This window comes from Gossypium arboreum, chromosome 8 (assembly GCF_025698485.1).
Source record: "Gossypium arboreum isolate Shixiya-1 chromosome 8, ASM2569848v2, whole genome shotgun sequence".
NCBI classification, from domain to species: domain Eukaryota; kingdom Viridiplantae; phylum Streptophyta; class Magnoliopsida; order Malvales; family Malvaceae; genus Gossypium; species Gossypium arboreum.
The window spans coordinates 6,048,046-6,072,522 of record NC_069077.1 but is presented as its reverse complement, the minus strand read 5'-3'; the positions used below and the strand labels follow the sequence as shown (position 1 = coordinate 6,072,522).

General features: G+C 32.1%; 2 protein-coding genes across 2 annotated transcripts; one reads left to right on the top strand and one right to left on the bottom strand.

Moving 5' to 3' along the window:
• The first annotated feature begins 12,505 nt into the window (after positions 1–12,505).
• Positions 12,506–14,986, top strand: LOC108462502 (basic leucine zipper 34-like). Its single transcript, XM_017762444.2, has 5 exons — positions 12,506–12,610; positions 12,699–12,910; positions 13,040–13,130; positions 14,309–14,435; positions 14,515–14,986. Exons 2-5 carry the CDS (start codon positions 12,702–12,704, stop codon positions 14,766–14,768), a joined length of 681 nt encoding a protein of 226 aa, XP_017617933.2. The 5' UTR covers positions 12,506–12,610; positions 12,699–12,701; the 3' UTR covers positions 14,769–14,986.
• A 3,045-nt stretch (positions 14,987–18,031) lies between these two features.
• Positions 18,032–19,691, bottom strand: LOC108463358 (uncharacterized). The gene is made up of 4 exons (XM_053031410.1): positions 19,200–19,691; positions 18,903–19,110; positions 18,736–18,799; positions 18,032–18,627 (listed from the first exon to the last, which is right to left on the bottom strand). Exons 2-4 carry the CDS (start codon positions 18,937–18,939, stop codon positions 18,237–18,239), a joined length of 492 nt encoding a protein of 163 aa, XP_052887370.1. The 5' UTR covers positions 18,940–19,110; positions 19,200–19,691; the 3' UTR covers positions 18,032–18,236.
• Between the last annotated feature and the right edge of the window lie 4,786 nt (positions 19,692–24,477).

The window sequence follows — 24,477 nt, the reverse complement described above, 5'->3', positions numbered from 1 at the left end:
TAGACTCAGGACCTAGTAAGCTAGACACAAAAATTTAAAGGAGTAGAGTCATCACTAACTAATTTGAGATACGTCGGTTAACCACTTATTATCTAAAAATTTAAGACTTATCCTAAAATTAACTTAAGAAATCTTAAGAACTAAGACTCAAACTCATCACCAAAATTTCGATTTAAGAGTACAGTTATGTGTAGGGAAGATCATAACACCCTATAATGCCTATATAATGATAATCTTATTTGATAATTAAGATTCCTAACTTAAAAACTTCGAATTTTGACAAAAATCTAAACTTAAAAATCTAGGATTATCATTATAATGCATGAAAAATTTCGAATTAAATCAGAACACCGCCAGATCATCTTCCATTCTAAAACACGGCCTAAATTAAATCAAAATCTAAAGTACAAGGAGCGTCGTCGTGAAAAACCTCAACTAGAACAAAACCCTAGAAAACTTGCTAGAGTAGCAGACCGAAGACGTGCTAGAAATCTTAAAAATCTAAACTATAATGCATGAAAAATTTGCATTGAACTGGATCTTAAAGTTGTAAATGAAAATTCAAGTTCAAATCAAACAATTAACAATTTTAGAATTAAAGTCAAATAAAAAGAAAATAACAGGAAAGGCCTAATTTTAAAATTTAACAAAATGTAGAAGCAAAGGGACTAATAGAGAGATTTATTTGCTCAAAATTTCGAAAATTAAAAGATATTTCAAATCCCAAGGACCCAATCTGCAATTACAAAAGGTAGAAGCCTTGAAAACAAGTTTAAAAACACAAAAGAACTGTCGAAACCATTTTTAAACCACGTTTTGGAAAATGGGAATCGATTTTAAAAAAAGAAAACGGGAGTCGCCACCAATCTTTTTAGGTGTGATCGGATCACCTTTAAAACATTTTGTTTTAAAATTATTAGTTTTGGTCCACGAAATAAAAGAACGGATTCGGGAGTTGGTTACGTACGAGGAAGGATTAGCACCCTCGTAACGCCCAAAAATTGGTACCTAATTGATTATCAAATGTCTTGAATGTTGGAAATTAAAAAAAAAAATTTAAGATGTAGTACTCTTTAAAATATTTTAAATTTGAAAATTGGGATTCGCTTGCGTCAAAGTATTGACATTAAGTTAACCTTTTTTGAAATTCCTATTTCGGAACAACAAAACGCTCTATCCAATAAGTTAGGACATATTGCTTTGAAATTCCAAGATAGTGGCTTGCATTCAGAAAACCTTTAAAAAAACTCAGAAGGGTACTTAATTATTCGAATTCAACGAGAAAAGTGGCAACCCAATAAGTTAGGGTACTACTTTCTCGAAATTTTCAAACACCAAGTATTGCCTTTATATTTTTTGAAATCCTTGAAGTCTCATTTTTAAAACAGATGCATGAAGGAGCGCGTTAACATGATAAAACATAGCATACAAGATAGTGTCGTGACCATTTTTTGAAAACGGGATCGACTTTGGTTTTGAAAGTGAAAATTAAAACGGGAACGGATTTGAAATTCGATCCTTTCTATTAATATCGATTTTAAAATTCTTGAATTAGCTCAAATCGATTGTTTAAAGATTTCCTTATCTCGAGATATCGAAATATCACATCCCGTAAGTTAGGACACAATACCGTGAATTCCCAAGCACAAGGTCGTCTTTTAATTTAAATGAGAGTTTTGTGTGTTTTAAAACTCGAAAATGATATTTAGCTATTTAGAAATAACGAGAAAATCGAAACCCCGTAAGTTAGGGCACAATTCCTCGATATCTCAAAATGCATAACATTGCCTTATTTGGAAAATTTCGTTTTTGAATAGTAGCGAATGCAATATTTAAACAACAAGTGTTATTTATTTGGAGTAAAAGTGGAACGATCCATATTGGATAAAACGTTGAAGTTTAATACACGATACGATGACGTGAGATAAAAATATAGTAATGTGCATAGAATGATAGTGCATGGAATAATAATGCATGAATAAAATATTACACTAGTGAATGACAATAATATGAAAATATAAACAACGAATCTTAGTACATGCAATAGCAACAATCATACAACATTTAAATGACAACATCAATAAATGAGGACCAATGAATTAAATGATAAAAAGGTATAAAATAAATTAAAATAAATAGAGTGTGAACAAATTTTAGAATGATAATAAATGAGTTTAAAATAAGTAATATAAAAAGGTGTCTTAAAAATCCATTACCACACAAAGTAGAATTTAAAAAAATGAATAATTTTAAAATATATAATATGTATATATAAAAGGGTAAAATGATATGTAAAAAAGAAACCTAAAATAAATAATAATAAAATCATTTGAAATAAGTAAAATGGGTTTAAAATAAGGTATATAAAATAATTTTAAAATAAGTAATATATAATAGTTAATTTAAAATGATATATAACAAGTTTAAAAAACATAAAATATGTAAAAGAATTAAAAAGGACAATATAAATATACTTTGTAATAGTAACAATTCAAAGATAATAAAGAGAGAGTTATTTGAAATACATAATATACAATAACTTAAAATATATAAAAAAATTAAAATAAATATATAATAATTTTAAAGAATTATAAATATCTAAAAGCTTGAAATAAACTATATGTATACATATATATAATAGGTAAGGAATAAAAATAAATAAATAATACATATAAAGTAGATTAAGGTAATATATATACATAAAGCAAGTTAAGATAAATAATAAGAATTTGAATAATCAACACATTAAAATAAGTTAGAATAGATGTAAATAAGTAACATATAAAATATTTGAAATAATATGTAAATAAAACAAATACAAAAAAAAGGTCAATAAGTGAATTAAATAGATTTAGGTCATGGCTAAAAACAAATTAAAATTCGAGGTATAAAAGTATAAATACTAAAAAGTTAATTAAGGATAAAAACGAAAACTAAATAGGATCTGAGGGCTAAATTTTAAAACCAAAAGAAGACAGAAAATGGGGCTGATTGAATGGGGGTTGAAAAGGGAAAGGACTAATTGCATAAATCTCCCTTTTAGGGGAAATGCCAAACCCCCCACTATGCCAAACGGCATCATCTCATCATCATCATTTAAAAACAAAACCTTTCTTTTTCATTTCATTTCCAGTTCCCTTTTTTTTTCAACAGAAAGCTTTTTTTTTTTTGCTTTCTCTCCTTTCTTTAGCCTCCTCCATGGCCGACCATGGATTCCTTGGCGGCCCTCCACGCCCACGAACGACGATCGGTGCTGAGTGGCACGAGACCTCTTGGTCCATCTCTAAACAGCCCGAAGACGATATTTTCGTGACCCACCGCAACGAAAGAGAGAAGAAAAAGGAAAAAAGAAAAAAGAAAAAGGAAGGCCCCCCTCGAGTTCCATGCTCCCTTCCACGGCCATTGGCCGAACCCCCAGTGGTTCAACGGCCTCCAAATCGGCTAGGGAACGCCGGAACCCCCCTCCCAAACAATGAATCAGAGGTACGTTCTATTATTTCTTTTTATTATTATTTCGTGAAATAAAAAAATTGAAACACACAAAGATCAGAACTGAAACGCAAATAATATTCACCTCTAGAAAATGTCTATTCTTTTTTGCTTAATCTGTTTTTTTTCAAGTCCCCCCTCACAAAATTTCTTTTTTCGGTTTTTATAACCGATTACAAAGACTACCATCCCTTTGTTGTTGCTGCTGTTTCTTGTTGTTTGTGTTTGCAGGGTATAAGGGTGTCAGACGCGTGGAGCGTGGTGACCAAGGCTGAGGGGCATGCGTGGGGCGTGGTGGCCAAAGCTGAGGGGTATGGTACCTGGAGTTGGTTGCTGAAAAAATTTTAGGATAGTGGGCTAGTTAGGCTTTTAGGGTTTAGTTTTAGGCCTATTGGGTTTGGGCTTGTAAAATTATTTGTTGGGTTGTTATATTTTATTTGTTTATGGGCCCGGGCAACATTGGGCTTGTACAGGAATTAAATAAGAAATTTCCCACATTCCCTATTATTTAAACTCGAAACCCCAAAATAGTCTTTCCATTTTTTCAATTTCAGTTTCAAAAAACCCTCTCCTCCCTGTTCAAGTTCAATATACGGCGAGCTCTGCCGCCGGAGAACCCAAATGTTCTTATACTGTTTTTCATCATTATTGTTAATAAGAAATTATTAGTAAAAACCATGTTAATTTAGTCTTGCTTCATTTGTGTAATTGGCTACAACATGACTAAAATGGCTTTAATTAAACAAACCTAGGCTTGACTATAAACTATAAAGGTAAACTATACTAGTGATTATCTAACTATGTCGTAATATTTTTATCTTAGTCATTTAATTTTAAAAAATTTCAATTTAGGTATTAAACCTTATATTTGTTTTTATTTGGTCACCCACCGTTAAATTGATCACGAAAATAATAGTGTGATGTTTTTTTAATTGGTATAATGACACATTCGGTCCTCAATACTTACATATACCTATAAATTTGAGCTTATTTCTAAATAATTCAATAAATTTAACTCTTCACATTTACAAATTCTATCAATTTAATCTACAAACTTCTTAACCAAAGCTTTTAGCTTTTAAAATAGACACATTCTATATTTATAAATTTGTAAACCCCAAAAGAAAACTATTCCCATTCTGCCATATCTGTTAATAAAAAACATTCTTTTAATTCAAGGATTATCATCAATGGTGAAAGTTTTAAATTTTTCAAGTGAGGTTTAAAAATATTGCATGTTTAATTTACTTTTTACATTTTATTTTATTTTATTAAATATATTTATATAAAAAATTAGTTTACTTGTGGAAATACTAAAGTCAATAATAATATTTAATTTAATACATGTAGTTTTTTATTATCTCAAACTGATGTCCAAAACCATAAATGAAAATAAATTTTATAACATTTACACAAAATTCAAATTAAGATTAATTACATTGAAATAGAAAATTTGGTCATCTTAATTTTATGCTTTGTGTAGTGAAAACATTATAACTTGCCTATTGATCTATGTTTATTATTATAATTTTCTTTTGAATAGTTTTAGATTAGAAATTAATCTTAATGGATAAAAATATGCACATGCATGCATTCGCAAGAATTCTTCATTAATAGGAGATATTATTAAAAAGCTGAGTGAAGGAGAAGGTAATGTGGTATTTGTTGGGAAGAAACTGAACTACCAAAACAAAGCAAAGCACAACTGGTATTCTTTCTCTCCCTATAACTCCTGTCAAAATTATGGCAAGCACAATAGCACAAAATATGTTATCTAGCAACCTTAATCAATCACAATTTAACCAATACAACCACACAACAAAAATAAATAAATAGAGACACCGATATTTTTACGTGGAAAACCCCTCTAAATCAAGGGTAAAAACCACGGGACTTTAGAGTCCGATCAAAAGCTCCACTATCATCAAATGTTCAACTACAAGATCAAAATATCAAGCCTACAACAAGCATTCAACTCCAACAAGGCTAGCAATATGTAATCTTTAGCAAAAGAGAGAAAAATGGGAGAACATCACCAAAAATACAGCTGCTGAAAAATGGGTATTTCCGACGCTACAAGGCTCGGATGAAAAATCCGACAGTACAAAGTCAAGAACACCTTATCGTCTAGCTTCTATCCAAAAATCAACTCAATCGAACCACGGATGGACCTTCGTTCGAAGAGTTGATCACTGCTGCACCAAACTTGAAAAAAAACTGATTTCTCCTCTTTTGTTTTTTTTTTTTTTTGACAAGCTTCAATCTCTCTGTTTCAAAATTTGATTTTTGGCTCTCAATAAATAGCTGCCCACATCCACATGTAAAAGCCAAAAAGAATGGCTTTTTGTCAAATCCAAAAAGGGTAATAAATATGTCGCAGAAGCTTTCCTTTTTGTAACCAAACAAAAGAAATAAACAACCCCTTTTAAGTTAGGTTGACCGGTGTAAGGGTTCCCCACATAGTGGGACCCGCACCCAACAAATCTCCTCCTCGAACTATGTGGGGAATGCCTCCATGCCGGAGGTTAAACACCATGCTTCAAACTTTCCTTTTGGTAAGACCTTCGTCAACATATCAGCACCATTATCATTAGTGTATATCTTCTCAAGCTCTAATAGCTTAGCTTTAAGAACATCTCGTATCCAATGGTACCTCACATCAATATGCTTAGATCTAGCATGAAAAGTTGAGTTCTTACCAAGATGAATAGCACTCTGGCTATCACAATACAGGACATACTTCTCCTGAGTAAAACCAAGCTCATGCACAAACTTCTTCATCCAAAGCATCTCCTTGTACGTTTCGGTTGTTGCAATGAACTATGATTCAGTGGTGGGCAATGCAACACACTTTTGCAATCTCGATTGCTAAGCCACAGCCCCCCTGCATAAGTGATCGAGTAAGCTGAAGTAGATCTCCTCGAATCAATGTCTCCGGCCATGTCTGAATCTGTATACCCAACAAGAACATGTTTCTTATTACCGAAACAAAGTTTCATATTGGAAGTGTCACGAAGATATTTCATAATCCACTTTACTGCATTCTAATGCTCTCTGCCTGGATTAGAAAGAAACCGACTAACTATACCAACAGCATAAGCCAAGTCTGGTCTCGTGCAAACCATTGCATACATCAAACTATCCACAGCTGAAGAGTAAGGAATTTTCTGCATTTCTTCCTTCTCCTTTTCTGTGGAAGGACTATGCTTAATACTCAATCTGAAGTGTGTAGTAAAGGGAGTATTCACCGCTTTAGCTTTGTCTATACTAAACCTTTGAAGTACTTTCTCAATGTACCTCTCTTGTGATAATCATAATTTCTTGACCTTTCTGTCACGTGTCAATCTTATGTCAAGAATTTGCTTTGCTGGTCGCAAATCCTTCATTGCAAAGGATTTACTCAACTCTTGTTTCAAATTCTCAATTTTAGAAGCATTCTGACCAACAATAAGTATATCATCAACATAGAGTAAAAGAATTATAAAATCATCACCAAAGAATCTCTTAACAAACACACAATGATCAGAAGTAGTCTTCTTGTAGCCTTGCTTCCCCATAACAGACTCAAACTTCTTGTACCGTTGCCTTGGAGCTTACTTCAAACCATACAAGCTCTTCTTCAATCTGCACACATAGTCCTCTTTCCCTTGTGTAACAAACCCCTCTGGCTGCTCCATGTAAAGCTCTTCTTCCAAGTCACCATGAAGAAAAGCAGTTTTCACATCCATTTATTTAACCTCTAAGTCATAACAAGCTACCAAACTCAGTATAGTTCTGATAAAGGATATCCTCACAACTGGAGAAAATATTTCTTCAAAATAAACCCTCTTTTTTTTAGTATAACCTTTGACGACCAATCTAGCCTTGTATCGTGGAGATGAAGACTTCTCTTCTTGCTTCAACCTGTAAACCCACCTATTCTTCAAAGCTCTTTTGCCCTTAGGCAGTTTCACCAACTCAAAGGTATGGTTCTCATGAAAGGATTGAAGTTCATCTTTCATCGCTTCAACCCACTGATCTTTGCATTCACTCTCCATAGCCTCTTCATAACATTCAGGTTCTCCCCTGTCAGTTAAAAGAGCATATTCATCAGAAGAATACCTGACAGAAGATCGTCGATCTCTAGAAGACCTTCAAAGTGGAACTACTGGTGGAGCTATAGGTGCTTGTTGTTGACCATTCATAACATTATCCATAGGAGTATCAAAGTCACCTATATCCTGATGGTCATCACTAATATCACCTTGTACATCATCCTAGATAGGATCTGGTGAAGAGTCTAGGGGAACCGGATTCACATCGATCAAGTCACCATTATCTTGTGAATCCACTTTCTCCGTCTTATCAATGTCATCAATGGTCTGATCCTCAATGAAGACAACATCTCTGCTTCTCACGAGTTTCTTCTGAACTGGATCATAGAGTCTATAACCAAACTCACCATCTAGACCATAACCAATAAAAATGCATTGTCGAGTCTTGGCATCCAACTTGGATCTTTCATCCTTTGGAACATGAACAAATGCTTTACAACCGAACACACGTAGATGATCATATAACACGTCTTTACCAAACCAAACTCTATCTGGCACATCACCTCGCAAAGGAACACTAGGAGACAGATTTATCACATGTGTCACTGTATTCAAAGCTTCAACCCAAAACAATCTTGGTAACTTTGCATCTAACAATAAACATCTGACTCTCTCAATCAATGTTCGTTTCATTCTTTCAGCTAACCCATTTAACTGTGGAGTCTTTGGTGGTGTTATCTGATGTCTGATTCCCTGTCGCAGACAATACTCATGAAACGACCCTATGTACTTGCCACCATTATCAGTACGGATGCATTTCAACTTCTTCTATATTTTCCTTTCAACTGATGCTTGAAATTGTTTAAACACCTCAAATACTTGATTTTTAGACTTCAAAGTGTAAACCCACAGCTTTCTTGAACAGTCATCAATGAAAGTCACAAAATAAAGTACACTGCCATGTGACCTTACTTTTATCGGACCACAAACATCTGAATGGACCAACTCTAGCAACTCTGATCTTCTATGAGGAGGACAGCTTCTAAATGAAACTCTTCTCTGCTTTCCTGCTAGACAATGAGCATAATTCTTCAGTGTAGCATTCTTCAAACCCGAAAATTGATTCTTCCTTACTAAATAGTTAAGTCCCTTCTCACTCATGTGACTGAGTCGTTTATGCTACAACTCAGTTGAGTTGTTATTCATTGTCACATTTACTGTCTCTCGAGAAGTCGAAGCTTGCATCAAGTATAAATTTGAGCTCTTTTTTCCTCGAGCCACAACCAAGGAGCCTTTAGTCAGCTTCCACTGCCCCTCACTGAAGGTGTTACAAAATCTCTCATCATCAAGCTATCCTGCAGAAATCAAATTCAAATGGATATCCGGTGCATGTCTGACATCCTTGAGAGTTACTTTGTTCCATTGTTACTCACCAAGCTAACATTTCCCATACCAGTAACGGAAACCAAACAGTTATTACCCATCTTCAATACCCCAAAATCACCAGGAGTATAAGATGTGAAGAAATCCTTCCTCGACGTGACATGAAGTGATGCACCAGTATCAATCACCTAACTAGTCTCGTCGCATGTTAGGTTGACCAAATTCTCATCACAAATAACCAATAGATCTTCATGAGTAACAATAGCAACACGCTCGGATTTTTTATCATTATTCTGGTCATGTTTATCACCACCACATTTGTTCTCTTTCTTCCATTTGAAGCAATATTTCTTGATATGGCCTTTCTTACCACAATGATGGCACTCAAGATTCTTGTATCTCGATCTTGACTTGCTTTGGTTTTTATCTATACCCTTTCCATCTTTGTCTTTGTTCCTCCCCAAGTTCTCGATGACCAACACCTCGGACTGTGATGTAGGACCCTGAGATCTTCTTCTAACCTCTTCATTCAACATACCACTCTTAGCCAAATCTAAAGTAATAATACCCTGTGGGGCAGAATTAATGAGCGAGACCCAAAAGGTCTCCCAATAGTCTAGTAGAGTAGCAAGCAACCAAAGCCCTAAAATCTCGTGATCAAATTTGAAACCCATACCAAGCAACTGATTCATCACACTCTGAAATTCAATAACATGGTCAACTATAGACATTCCTTCTTTGTTTTTCAATGCCATCATTTTCTTCAGCAAAAAAAACTTGTTATTGCCCGACCTCGAAGCATACAAGCTTTCAAGCTTCTCCCACAATGTTTGAGCATGTGTCTCTTGATCAATGTGGTTGTAAACATTTTCTTTAACAAATTTCCGAATAAAGCCACACACTTGTTGATGCTCAAATTCCCATTCTTTATCACTTTTCGAATCGGGTTTTTGAGTAACAAAGACCGAAAGATACAAAGCCTTCACAAACAACAAGTCCTTCATTTCATTTCGCCAAAGTTGATAATTTGTGCCATTCAACATAATCATCTTGCTCTTATTGATTTTCATAATTATTTAACACAATAACCTAGCTCTGATACCAGTTTGTTGAGAAGAAACTGAACAACTAAAAAAAAGCAAAGCACAACCGGTGTTCTTTCTCTCCCTATAACTCCTGTCAAAATTATAGCGAGCACAATAGCACAAAATATGTTCTCTAGCAACATTAATCAACCATAAATCAACCAATGCAACCATAACAAAAATAAATAAATAGCAGTATTTTTACATGGAAAACCCCTCTAAATCAAGGATAAAAACCACAGGACTTTAGAGTCCGATCAAAAGCTCCACTATCATCAAATGTTCAACTACAAGATCACAATATCAAACCTACAACAAGCATTCAACTCCACCAAGGCTAACAATATGTAGTCTTTAGCAAAAGAGAGAAAAATGGGAGAACATCACCAAAAATGTAGCTGCTGAAAAATGGGTATTTCTGACACTACAAGGCTCGGATGAAAAATTCGACTGTACAAATTCAAGAACACCTTATCGCCTAGCTGCTGTCCAAAAATTAGCTCAATCGAACCACAAATGGACCTTCGATAGAAGAGTTGATCACTGCTGCACCAAACTTGAAAAAAAACTGATTTCTCCTCTTTTGTTTTTTTCCGACAAGCTTCAATCTCTCTGTTTCAGAATTTGATTTTTGGCTCTCAATAAATGGCTGCCCACATCCATACGTAAAAGCCAAAAAGAATGGCTTTTTGTCAAATCCAAAAAGGGTAATAAATATGTGGCAGAAGCTTTCCTTTTTGTAACCAAACAAAAGAAATAAACAACTCCTTTTAAGTTGGATTGATTGGTGTAAGGGTTCCCTACAAGTGGGACCCACACCCAACAGTATTATTTGATGCCACATATTTATATTAAAAGTATGTTATATTTGTATTATTGGAGAAGTTTTTTCTTCTTTTTTGGGTTTTACAAATTTATAGATGTGGAACGTGTTTGTTTTAAAAATTGAAAGCTTTGGTTAAAAATTTGAAAATCAAACCGATAGAATTTGTAAATGTGAAAGGTTAAATTTATCGAATTATTTAGAATAAGGATCAAATTCATAGAATATGAAAGTATTGAGGACTAAATGTGTTATTATACTAGTTAGAGAAAGATTTTTGTTATCAACTTAATGACTGGTGACCAAAATAGAAGCAAATACAAAGTTTATTACCTAGATTAAAAATTTTTACAATTTGATGACTGAAAAAAAAATACAGACAAAAATACAAAGTTTTTGCCATTTCTTCCTTACTATTAAAACTAATAATGGTTAACAAGCCTCTCCAAGGACACAACTTACAAACCAACCCATTTGCCAATAAAGCTTGTTGCGCCAAATTTGTGGCTATACATACTTTTTAATTTTCCAACAAAAGTGAATCCAATTCATATCTAGCCATGGAGACTTGAATAACAAAACCATCAATCCTTCTACCATTAGCTTACACCAGCGTTTTCCTTAGCTCTAAGTCATATCTGAACCTCACAAAAGCAAAGGTGTGACTACTATAAAACCTCTTTCGATTCTTATACGCACATAAACATCAATGACATTCCCATATTCGTTGAATGCCTCTCTAAGAACAGAAATAGAAACTCTTTTGCTCATGTTATCCACAAAAGCCGTGTAAGATCATTGGTTCCTACCCCATGTGCTTATGGTATCACCCGCTAGGAAAGAAAATATATGTTAATTAAATAACCGTCCATATTTTGGTCAAATTCTATTAGGACTGTTATACTATTATTTAAAGTTTATTTTAGCCCCTTTACTAAAAAAAAACTTCAAATTAATCCTTATACATTAAAATTTTATTCAAATCATGATACCATTAAAATTTTCCATTAAACTGCTTATAGATTCAACCACACGATAGTTCAAACCCACATGGATTTTTTTGAGGGATAGTTGGGTTTCTTTATGGGTCGGGTTGGGTCATGGGAAATCAATTGGTTATAATATATTATTTCCAAATTATGAGTAACTTAACAACAAATTTTAATGGTGCCATGATTTGAATAAATTTTTGATGCATAAATACTAATTTGGAACAATTTTTAGTAAAGGGACTAAAATGAACTTTACATAGTAGTATAGAGAATCCTAGTAGACTTTGGCCTCCATTTTTAACCATTACCATATAGATATATTTCTTAAGGTTCCAAATATGAAAGAATGACTTGGTGTTTGCAGGTTTTTATTTTCTTTGGCCAGAGTGTTTCCAGGTCAAGAAACATCATGGAACATTTGATTTTCCAAAGTGGAAAACTGTTCAATTATTCAATTTTGATACCCTGGTAAAAGATAACTTTATAAGGTAACATTAATAAGGAAAAAAAATCTATATATTTTAATGACAGATTAAATACCAAATTATAACAGGACAAAGTTCATTAGCATTTTAGATTAATGCATGCATTCCACTATGCATTACCATTTTAGAACGGAAAAACATTGCCATAACAGTTTGACCATATAAGGAAAATAAAACAAATACATGTATTTGCACTATATGCATTAGCATTTTAGACTTAAAAACCGCCATAGTAGTTGCCCCACTGGTTTATCAATATAAAAATGAACGCTCCTAGGATTGTTTCACCTACCGCAATCATTTCTTGTTTTTGGCAAAGGTAAATCCGTAGTGCTAGCAAGCCACTAACTCTTCAAAGGTCAATTAAGGTTGTACAATTTCTTAACTTAAGCTTGTTTCTTTGGTAGGTTATGGACTTGATTGAAGTAATGGCAGGAATTAATAATAGAGATGTTAATGAAGAAACACTCAATGCTCCATTGCCGGAGTTACCATCCAATGGAAGTGGCAATGCTAATAATGAGAGAGTTCCTCGATCAACCAATGGAAATCAGGTCCCCCACGGTGAAGGACAAAGACTTGACAGTAACATGGTGATGGACCCTAAAAAGCTCAAAAGGTGAAACATGCATAGCATTTGCAAGATATTATGTTTGGAAAATATTTTAAAATCTATCATTATCTTATACCCTTAAAAAGTTTCAGATTTGTCAATCAAAAGGTCGATGAATGTGTTTTCTTGGGTTAGGATTGCCGCTAGCCGTGAATATTCACAAAGGTATCGACTCAAACAACTGCAATACATTGCACAACTGGAAGCAGGAGTAAAGGCTCTCGAGGTAAACAAAATCACTCCTATATATTGCTCTATTTTTGTGTTTATGATCTTTGATATAACCCCCAAATAAATCTAAATTATAGGTTTTATTCTTAGTGTTCAAAGCTATATTATTGAAGTGTGAACAGATGTGATCGTAATAAAAGAGTTAAAAAATTATGTACCCAAAAACCGAATGTTAAAATATTAAGAAAAAAAGAAGTAAAGTACAACGAAATTCATTCTGAATTTACTTTCTACGACGATTAAAATTAACGAAAAATCTTTTAAAAATAGAGATCAATAAGATATATAATCCAAAGAAAGTTTCTAGACAATCTTGCTTTACGTTTATATATATATATATATATATATATCCTTAAATATCAAGTTTGTAAATGATCCGACTAGTAGTACGGAACAACCCGTACATTGCATGGAAAGAATAAAATATGTAATTAATTTAAATTAATTATTTAATCAGGTCATTTTAAAACTTTTAGAATGTGCTTAAACGAAATGTAAAATTTTTGAGTTTTTAAAATGCTAATATTTTAAAATACTAGAATTTGTAGTTGTTTTGTTTTAGGTTATTGAAATTTTATAAATAAAAATAATTATTATCAAATGAGAATAATTATATTTAAAATAAATAATATAAGAAAATATTGAATATGAATATAAAAATTATAAATAGTTTTATAAAATAAAATTTTAAATATATATATTTATATTATAATTAAACCTTCTCAATCAAATCATTACTTAAAGTCTTAAACATAAAATATGTTTTGATCAGCTTAGCAAAGATGGTACATGAGTGTTGCCTTCCTAGCTTTATTGTAACTCCAATTCCACCGTTAAAATTTTTCAAAATTTGTCAAATCATCATCAATCCACAAATCTCTGCTCCTACCCAAGGGGGGTAATAATTTACTCCGAAGCAGTAATTTATGAAACCCTTAAATGATATGTTTCATCACCACATTGCAATATGATTGTTGCTGACATCCTTGATTTGTCATTATCATAATCGAAGCCAGATCAAATTCCTAATAACACCTTATGTTAAATAAACCCAGACAAATTTCAACATTTGCAATATGAATAGACATCTCATGTTAAATCGATAGGGAAATATTCATGTACTTTAAATTTCTTTTGGTGCCAAATCCTAGCATTATCTTGATATATGCACAGGAAGAAGTGGCGAATGCCTTTCCCAAGATCAGATATGTTGATGCTCAGAACACATTGCTGCGAGCGGAGAATGGTTCCATGAAGGAAAAGTTGTCTACCCTCTCCGGAGAGCTTATGTTGAAAGAAGGTTTTCCCTCTCTCTTAATTTCTTTTTTTTTTTTTTTGCCCTTTCATTTTAATGAGCTATGGGATAATGTTTTCCAAAGCTGAATATCATGAGCTAAAGAATGAGAAGGAGGTGTTGAAGCAAATGTCTTTGATGTATCGCGCACCTGCATTTGCAGAATCCTACCAAACAAATCATTACGGCTACCAACATGTGAATAATATAGCCATGGATCAACCAGGATTCAACCAGTCTGTGGAACCAACAGCTCCACAGGCAATGATGCCGAATCAAAACCCCGAGAACCAGTTTGGGTTTGATGTCAACATTAGGGACAACCATAATCTGATGTAAACTTCTAGTTTTTAGCTGCTCCCCATTTAAATCTTTATCTTGTAGTGCTTTTTAGTCGGTTTGTTGTTTAGTTATTTGCAGCACTTTTTTAAAGTTATTTTCTTGGCCATACAAGCTAGAAACTGAGGATCTAATAAAATGGAGAAACAATTGTGAAGAAAGGATGTATGATAGTGACATCACGTCATTGTATTCCTTTCTAATAGTTTTATGTCATATATATACTCTTATCCTGAATTTCTAGATTTTATTCTGAAAAAATTAAATTAAAATTAAAATACTAAAATTCCAGATTTTATCTTAATCAACTTTCATTTACAATTGGATAATGGTTTGCATATAATTTTTTCCCCATTAACTTTCTCTGTAATGCACAAAATGTTTGGTTTCGTAATTAGTACTATATCAAAATCAAGCTAAATAAGATCAGTGAATTAAATGTTATTTAATTATTAATTAATTTTTTATTACGCGTGTCGATTTATTGTTTTTAATAATTAAAATATATAAAATTAATTCATATTATTTTTATATTTAAAAACTAAAATATTATTTTCATTTTATTTTTTATATTTAATAAATTTTAAACAACATTTAAATATTTTTTAAATATTGGTTTACATTTTTAATTTAGTTTTATAAATTTGTAAGGGTATTTATTTATTTTTTAAATGTTGAATAATTTTTTAAAAAAATTGATAATGTTTTAACATTATTTTAAAAATCATTAAATTTCGTATAAATGGTTATAATTTATTATAATTCAATATTTTATTTTTATAATTTAAAAGTAATAACAACTAACATTTTATTACCTCTCATATAATTTGGATGATATATTCAAATTAGATATATTTAAGGTAAAATATAAGAAAATAAATAATTTAAATTAATGATATGATTGTCCGAAATTTGGTAGGAGATTAAAATACAAGTGAGTTGAATTAAAAATATGAAAAATAAAAAATTTTAATTAACATTTTCGATGTAAATAAATATAATTTATTATATAAATTTTTTTAAAGAGTGATGAATTTGAGTGTATATCCATATTTAAGAATGTCTTTTATTTAAAAAATTAACTTTTATTTATTTAATTAGTTATATTTACTTAATAAATGTTTATCAATTTAAGTAATATGTTGTTATTAGAATAGGATTGAATCAATAAATTGAATAGGTTAAATTGAGGATAGATGGTCCAATCTATTCAATCAAAACGATAACTATAAAAGGAAAATCGGTTAACCATAATTTTTATAGAGTGAAAAGATGCAAAAATTTTAGAAGACGTTGAAGTAAATTTTTATTTTAATATAGTGGAATTAGTTATAAAAAAATGTAATAATTTTGATTTTAAAGAAGTTTAATTGAAATGATTATTTTTGCTTAAAAAAGCAAATAAAGAATTTTCTTTTTTATACACATATTTGTTTAAAAATAAGTAAGGATGAATGGGCTCAATTAAAATTTTTTTGCAGCAATATTGATTTTTGTAGATTCATGGTGAAAGTAAAAATGAGATCATGAAGGCTATTGAAATCTTGCCACCCTTGTTAGCTTTGAAAATATATGGTAAAGAGAGTAGTTTTTTAGCAAGCGTGATCAGATATGTTATTCCTATTCCACATATCTCATTTCCAATCGATAGTTGAAAACAATTGTTCATTCCAACTTTTTTTGTTTGAGAGGTTTTAGCATAACAAGCTCTTACAAATCCTCATTACTCTAGGTTACATTAAGATTTCTTCTTCTTTTTAGCACTTTGCATGGTTATGCCTATAGCCTTTAATTCATGGCATCGGATCGTTTTTTGCCTGTCGTGTTATTTTTCTTCTACCAACTTTGTTTTGCCTTTCTCCTGGTTGTTGATCGAACTGCATCATTTTACAATTTTCTATTTTGAATGGCTTTGTTGAAGTTTTCAGTGAGGACTGCAAGTTTTTCTTTCGGTTCTTCAAAAGATGGAATGGAATTGCCAACATTTTCAATAATGTCTTTAACTTTGAAAGCAACATTTTTATTTGCTTTGTCTTTCTCACTTTTATTCTCTTCCAAATTCATTTCGAAAGTTTAAAGAACCCAATCAACACATTGATATCTTTAGCTTTTTCAATTATTATGACTTAGAATGCAAACTTTTCGAGTAGTGATCTTAGCAGCTTACTAAACAATTAAGCCTCAAAAAAGTTTTCACCAAAAGCAAAGGCTTTGTCAGCTATATCACATAATTGTTCATTAACCAAAGAAATCGTTTTATCATTAGACATTTATAGATTTCAAAACCTGGTAGTAGACATTTGAAGCTTTTACAATCTAACTATTGGAATTCCTTCATAGGAAATTTGCAGAGTAAGCAATGCATCTCTAGCATATTCGCTGGTGAAGATAAATTTGAAGTGACTAACATCAACTCTGTTAACAGGTGGAAACCAGCCAGTCATGGCACCACACTATGCTTTTTTAATTGATGGCCTTGATGGATGCTCTCCAATTAGTTTTCTAATATAGCAGTGGTGGTCAAGAGACAAATCCTCCTTTCAATCAAAGATAACACCCAAATGGTTTGATGACCTACTCTGACACTAGTTGAAAGATTTGGCTATGAGTAGGGGTTGTAATTTTTGTTTGATGTGATAATTATTTGAATTCAGGTTATTTCTAAAGAAGATGAATACTCCATAATTTGGGGTTCAATAAGCGTTGTAACTTTGGATATAACACATGTGAATCTACAAGGTCATGCGAATTGATCAACTATTCAAAATTATCAACAGCAGAACCACTAATTAAAACTTAGTAAGCTAGGACCTCCTAAAATTGCTGCAATCTTGATGTTGTACATCTTCATGGATATCTCCCTGCACTGAACCTCTTGAAGGTTGTAAAAACTCTTATCTCAAATAATCAACTAATCTTCAAAACACATCAATGGAAAATGTTCCATTTCGAATAGATTTAATGCTCAAAGTGCATACTTTCCTTCGGAGGTTTATAGACAGTCCATGATGAGCTAGTCAACTAGTCAAAGTTTTATTCCCCTTATATCAAGGTTGAGTTGCTAAAAGTTCATCCCTTAAATCAGGACAACTCTCTCACTAGACGACTTGGTCTTTAACCCAAATAAGAAAAAATCAAAACATACAAACTTGGGCTTTGAGCATAAACCTCCAAGGACTATTTAACTTTTGTACTTAGCATGAAAAGGAGAAAACTAAGAACAAAACTGAGTGATCATAAATCATGATGGTCTGGAAGTAAGCACTTGAAGATTTATTGCGATTAAAACAAGCACTTGAGAACGGAAAATCGACAGCAAAGTTAGACCATGACAATTTTTGCCATAACCTCTTAGTGTAGGGCACCAACCTATGATAATAACTTTTGTTATTTTCTTGTACAAGTACCAACAAGATCTCACTAGAATTCTCTCTAATTCATAAAGTCAGATCCAGGGTACTAGCCAATTTAAGATAATGAAAGAGATAAATTGCTATTCGCCGCTTCTTCTTCATTGGATGTCTTTCTCCTCAACTTTGTGCTCAGTGATAAGCTCAAATCAAGGTCTTCGTCAAGCGGTTTTCTTTTGGACATTCCCTGCCTTTCTGCTCCTTTCCCAGGCCATTTGTTTGCAAAAGAGGGATGCATATACATTAGCATTGGCTGTATTTGTGCTCCGTTGCTTTCACAAGCATGTACCATTTCATTAACAGGTTGCTGACTGAAGATGAAGTTATTATTCATATTGTACAGAATCTCACTCCTTGGGTTTGAACAAGCTTTCCTTCTACTATTTATGAAATTAGTCAGGTACGGCTCAGGCGTTCGATTTCCACAGAAACCACTCCATGAAATATCACTATATATATTAATGTCAGAGATCGTTAGGAGGCTTACAAAAGAACCAAAAGCTAAATCTGTGTTGAAGTTGAAGCAAATATATTCAGGTTGTTTTATCAATCTATACCTGATAACTCTTTGATGATCATGAAGCGTGGACTGATGCCAAAGATTTTGAGGAAGGTAATCATCTACACTTCCCAAAAGATAGCATTGTTAGAGATTTAGAAAATTATTAACCCTAAATATACAATTAAGGATCTTTTTTTTTTTTGTATGATTCAAGAGTTGTACCTTTACCCTGATCATTGATTTTCTTGCTCCGATACATCTGTATGCTCAAAAACAAAACTGAAATTAGAGCAATTATTTGTGTGTTGTCATCTTCCTTCTAAGACTGCAATTCTTGATATTTTAACAAATACCTGCAAATGGCTCTTCACATGTGCAATACTAAGACCCTTGATGTTCATTAGTTGCAAGACAAGCTTTGGTGTTGCTCCTATACGCCAAAGAACATATCGTTTTAATTGGATATATAACCTGTATGGAAAGGCTGTAAATGTAGCAGAGAAATTCAAAGGATCTTACTCTCCTGACCGCCAAGTCTCTCCACGGCTCGAACAAAAGAAAGATGAAGTTCAGGGGTCCATCGTAGCCTTGGCATCTTTGATCTTACATAGTGCCGCACCCCATTTGGACTTGCCTTCTTCTCACATTCTTCAACGATGCTGTTGCTTGAACTTGCACCATCTCTGGCCTTAGTTCCATCATCACCTTCCTCATCTTCATCATATAAGTTCAATGGATTCTTCTTCATCAGCATTCAAGCGAGTTAGATTCAAATAAATTCAAGTAGAAGTGATTAAACAGGCTTTAGTATTTCTCCAATAAACTGTGAGAAAGAAGATTCCATAGCTTGGAAAGAGTACTGCAGAGCTGGTTTTCCTAGTCTAGTCCAAATGGAAAGTACAAACCCTAACAGTACTCAATCCTTGGGGGAAATAATATTTTTCTTCATACAAAGAGAACCCAGATCTTATTCTGTGAATGATGATAATGCTGACAGATAGATATACATGTCATGCCATTCATATACATGGGATGTAGTCATATATAGTTACTACTTAGTAAGGTAATGACAGGGCATACTAACTAGATGCCATATTTGGGGCAGCAAAAGTTTAAAATAAGACAAATTTATTTATGAAGTAGTAATGTTTTCTACTGTCTTAAATATGAATATTACCATATATTCTAAGAGTACAGTAGTTATTTTAATAGAAAAATTTAGGTTCTAGAGAGCTCGGAAGTAACAAAGAGAGATAATTATAAAGTAGCCCTAGAAACTTGAAAGAGTATGGGTGTTTGAGGAAGACTGTGCGGTTGATTCTTGCTGTCGGTGATCACGGATTTGTCTTCGTCTCTTATTACTCATATGACCGCTCCTAATAACGACAGAGCTTATATTTTTTGGGCTACAGTCCCAAGATTCCTCTGCCTCATCTCCCAGAAGATGTTAAATATATAATTATATGAAATTTGATGGTTTCTCAAACTATATTGGACTGAATTCACAGCTTCCATGATCGTGATTATCTGAGCACAAAAATTTGTGCTGGTTTTTATGTGATTATGGGGTGTTTGTCTTCCATGAAAAATGCTGAATATTTTATACGTGCTGTAAAGTTCTCACATGGCATATATGTATAAATATTGGCCAACATGTAAATGGATGAGACAGACAAGATAAGCAGGTGCATGCAGCTGTTGATGAGTAAATATAACTCATCAATATCCAGTAACAACTATTGCAATTTTATATTCTTATCATTTATATGTATATGTGAACTACATGAAATAAGTTTATGTCATTGAAATTTGGATTTTTGATGAATATAATAGAAGCCCTTAAACTATAAGTATTGAAAGTGTTTTCTTGAAAATTTACGTTGTTCAACTTGAGTCTTTAAGAATCGTGCCTATTTATCAAACATAGAGTGTATATTTTTGGTGAAAGCTTTTGGGAGAGACAAATGGAGGTCCTAGACCTGTTGCGTGCATGTGAAGAACATCAAAACAGGACAGGAAGAACACTTTGTTTGATGTGCTTATGGAGACCTGAGAAGCTTTAGCCAGCCAGCCACCTGCCAGGGTCAACTCCTATCAATCTCTGCCCCACTGTTTTAAGTTTTTTTTTTTTTTTTTTAACCCAAGGCAGGATGTCATCTAAACATATATCTAATAATGTTTAATATGGTTGCATGAGAATACGTTGCCCTTTTTATGCGGATCGAACCAATATTCCAGAATGAGTATGCTTGTCTTTTCTCTAACCATCACATTCCTATCTCCATTCTTCGTATTAATATATCATACATGCATGCATGCATGCATATCATGACTACATCATGCCATGGTGAATGGGCGATAATATATACATAAAATTTTCTTGGGCTACATCCAGCAGACTAAAAGCTGGTCCAGGCTCTAGATTTCTTTCAAGATGGAAAAGGCATTGAAAGACCCCAAATTCGACTATGATGTTCAGTCGATTTGGGTTGGGTTGGGGAGAACATATTAGGAAAGAGCTGATTATGGCCTGTGTTTGTTTATATATGGATTTTGAAACAATGTTCACATCTTTATCCAAACCGAATCCACATAAAGCAAAAGCTAATCCATAACAAAATTAAGATGCTATGCTCTATAAATGGGGTCTTTCATGTCTCATAACATACTACTATTATCATTAGATTAAGAGATTATTAGAATGCTATATAAATTATATTATTATAAAAGTGTAAAAGATCATATATGATAAGATATGAACTTAAGATAATATAATTTTAAATATTTAATTTTAACATTTTAACCAAAATATTATTTGTTTTTTATGTAAACTTTAATAAATTTATATTTTTTACATAAGTTTTCTTTCAATCACATCATGCTATAATCTAGTTACTACTAAGCCTTTGATTGAATTTGTATAATGAGTTAACCGAAAATCAATTCAATTAAGAAAATCTAAAAATCATTCGTTTTGAAAAGTACCTAATATTATTATGAGGGTGTTTTTTATATTTTTATATAAGATCTAAAAAAATTAATTTAAACCCAAAATAAATCTTGCAAAAAATCATACTCGAACTTAGGATACCAAAATCTTAGAAGCCATAATTTTTTCATGTCAACTAAAGCTTTGTTGATTTCTTAAATAATTTTTTTATAAATATATTATTTTGTTATAAAATAAAGAGATATGGAGAGAAAAAGAACAAAGAAAATATGAAAGCAATAGAGAATCTACTTTATTGATCAAAAGGAATGATTATAATGCTTCATCAGAGTCTCTATTTATAGGCATAAGAAGTATAAAAGAAGTAAAGATCTAATTCTAATAACTATTAGAATTTAAAGTATATCAAAACTTTATCTTGATCATGATGGGCATCCACTTAATAAGATATTCATAATACCCTGTGGGATAAAAACCTAATGAAGGAAAAAGAGTACATGATGATTCACTTAACTAACTAAAACCACAATAAAGGCAAGTGCACCTATCGAATAGTAGTATAGCTATGGTAAGTCGGGAATATCGTATCCATGAGGATTAAAAGTACTAGTAATTACTATCTTTTTATTATCTAGTCGATAAATTGAGGAATTATTTTTAATCTAAAATTAACTAAACTAATTACTAAGAATGCAACAGAGAGCAAATTGGGAAAATATTTGAAGAAAACCAATGAGATAGACAATACCCAGGAAAGAATCCACCTAGACTTCACTTATTATTCTGAATTTGAATTATACGATTTATTCACTTGCCTTGATCTGTAGAAATCCCTAAATTATGTTAATATCTCTTTCGAGAGTAAGAATAACTGACTCTAGGTTGATTAATTGAAATCTCTTTCTAATTAAAACCCCTATTGTCGCATTAACTCGATATATAGATTTTCTTATTAGATTTGACTCTAATCCGGTAGATTTATGTTGTCCTATTTCTAGGATTGCATGCAACTCCACTCAATTATGTCAGATATATTCTTAAACAGAGACTTTTGCTCAACTGAAATAAGCACATCACACTTGAATTAATATCCTGAAAATATTAAAGCAAGAAATAAGCATACATAATTGAGAACAAGAATCAAGTATTTATCATATAATTCAAAAAATCAAATAATAAAATCCATCATAGGTTTCATCTTCCCTAGGTATCTAGGGAATTTAGTTCATAATCTGGGATGAAAACATCTCAAAATTAGAATAACAACAAGACATAGGAAAGCCAATAAAACTTCGAAAGAAATTTGAATGGAAATCTTCAATCTTGAAGGAGATCTACTTCTGAGTTGATTCTGACGGTGTTCTTCGAGTAATTTCTTCATTCTACTCTGCATACTCCCTTTAATCCTCTTCTGATATGTATTTATAAACTTTAGAATGCTCAGAAACCCTAAAAATTTAGTTCTCCGCTTAAAAGGGAAATAGGGTTCGAAATTGACATGGGCTGCCACATGGACGTGTGGCTAGCCCGTGTGTCTCACACGGGCGTGTGCCTAGCCGGTATGGAAGTGCCCAGGCCATGTGGTTCTTGAAAACAGCTCTTTTTGTTTGATTTTGGCCTGTTTTTCTCTCCTTTCACTTTCATATGCTCACCAAAGTATAAAAACATAAATTTAAAGGATTAGGAGCATCAAATTCACTAATTTACATAATAAATCATCTACAAACATGCCAAGCATGGGAATAAAACATGCTACTTTTATGGTTTATCACTACACAATCTATAATACGCATAATATGCTGCCTAATTAAAAATCTTACTAGGAAAACTAAATGGGACAAAATCTCGATTAAGGGAAAAAGAGTGCAATGAGTATTTACTCCCCTCTCATGAAAACATCACATATTTTATCATATTTTACATATTCAATCTTGAATACTAGTTTTTCAAATGACTATTTGAATGTATTTGATAAGCATTTATGTTACCATTCTTTTAAAAGTCATGAGAGAGGAAAATTTAGGGGAAATATATTTTGATCTCTTCAGGAGATTCAATTATAATCGTAACAAACTTTAATCATGATTCTTTTATAAAAACACAAATAGGTATTTTGGGTCATTTTATAATCCTCCTTCAACTACTATTTACTAAGTCAAATTTACCACATATGTTCAAATTATTTCAATTCATATAAATGAACAATTTCTCGATAATTTCAATATGCTTCTAGCATCCTCAATACTTCAAGGATTTTAATATAAACTTTACTATATAGTGATTTATAAAATGTTGTAACAATAACTATTAGACGCAAGTTAAATTTTTTATGAATTGTCAATTTAATAATATATCTAAAGGTTATTACATTCACCACAAAGAATATTATATCTTTTCGTAATCAATGCCAGGATTTAGTAGAAAACTTCATATTTTTTATTCCACTTTTGCAAAACTACTTTAATTGCACCCTCACTAGCTTTATACCTTTAGATATTTGACTACTGGTCCAAAAACTCCACGAATTTAATTGTACTTGAGTTGGGTCTTTCTATTTTGATCAATTTATTCCATATCTATATTTCTCAATAGATTTATTCAAGATTCTCCTTTTATTTCATTATTTCAATAATAATATTGCATGCAAAATCATTTTCGATCACTTTTATTATTCGGTTCCACATTTTTTCAAATTACCATAACTTATCGAGATATCTTATTTTCATTATTATAAAATTCAGTTTCAGGTATCTGAATCTTTTTTGGAGTTTTACTTATTAGTTATGTCTTGGGTTTCTTCTGGAGCACCCGCCTCCACTATATGATCATCTAGAAGAATTTTCATCT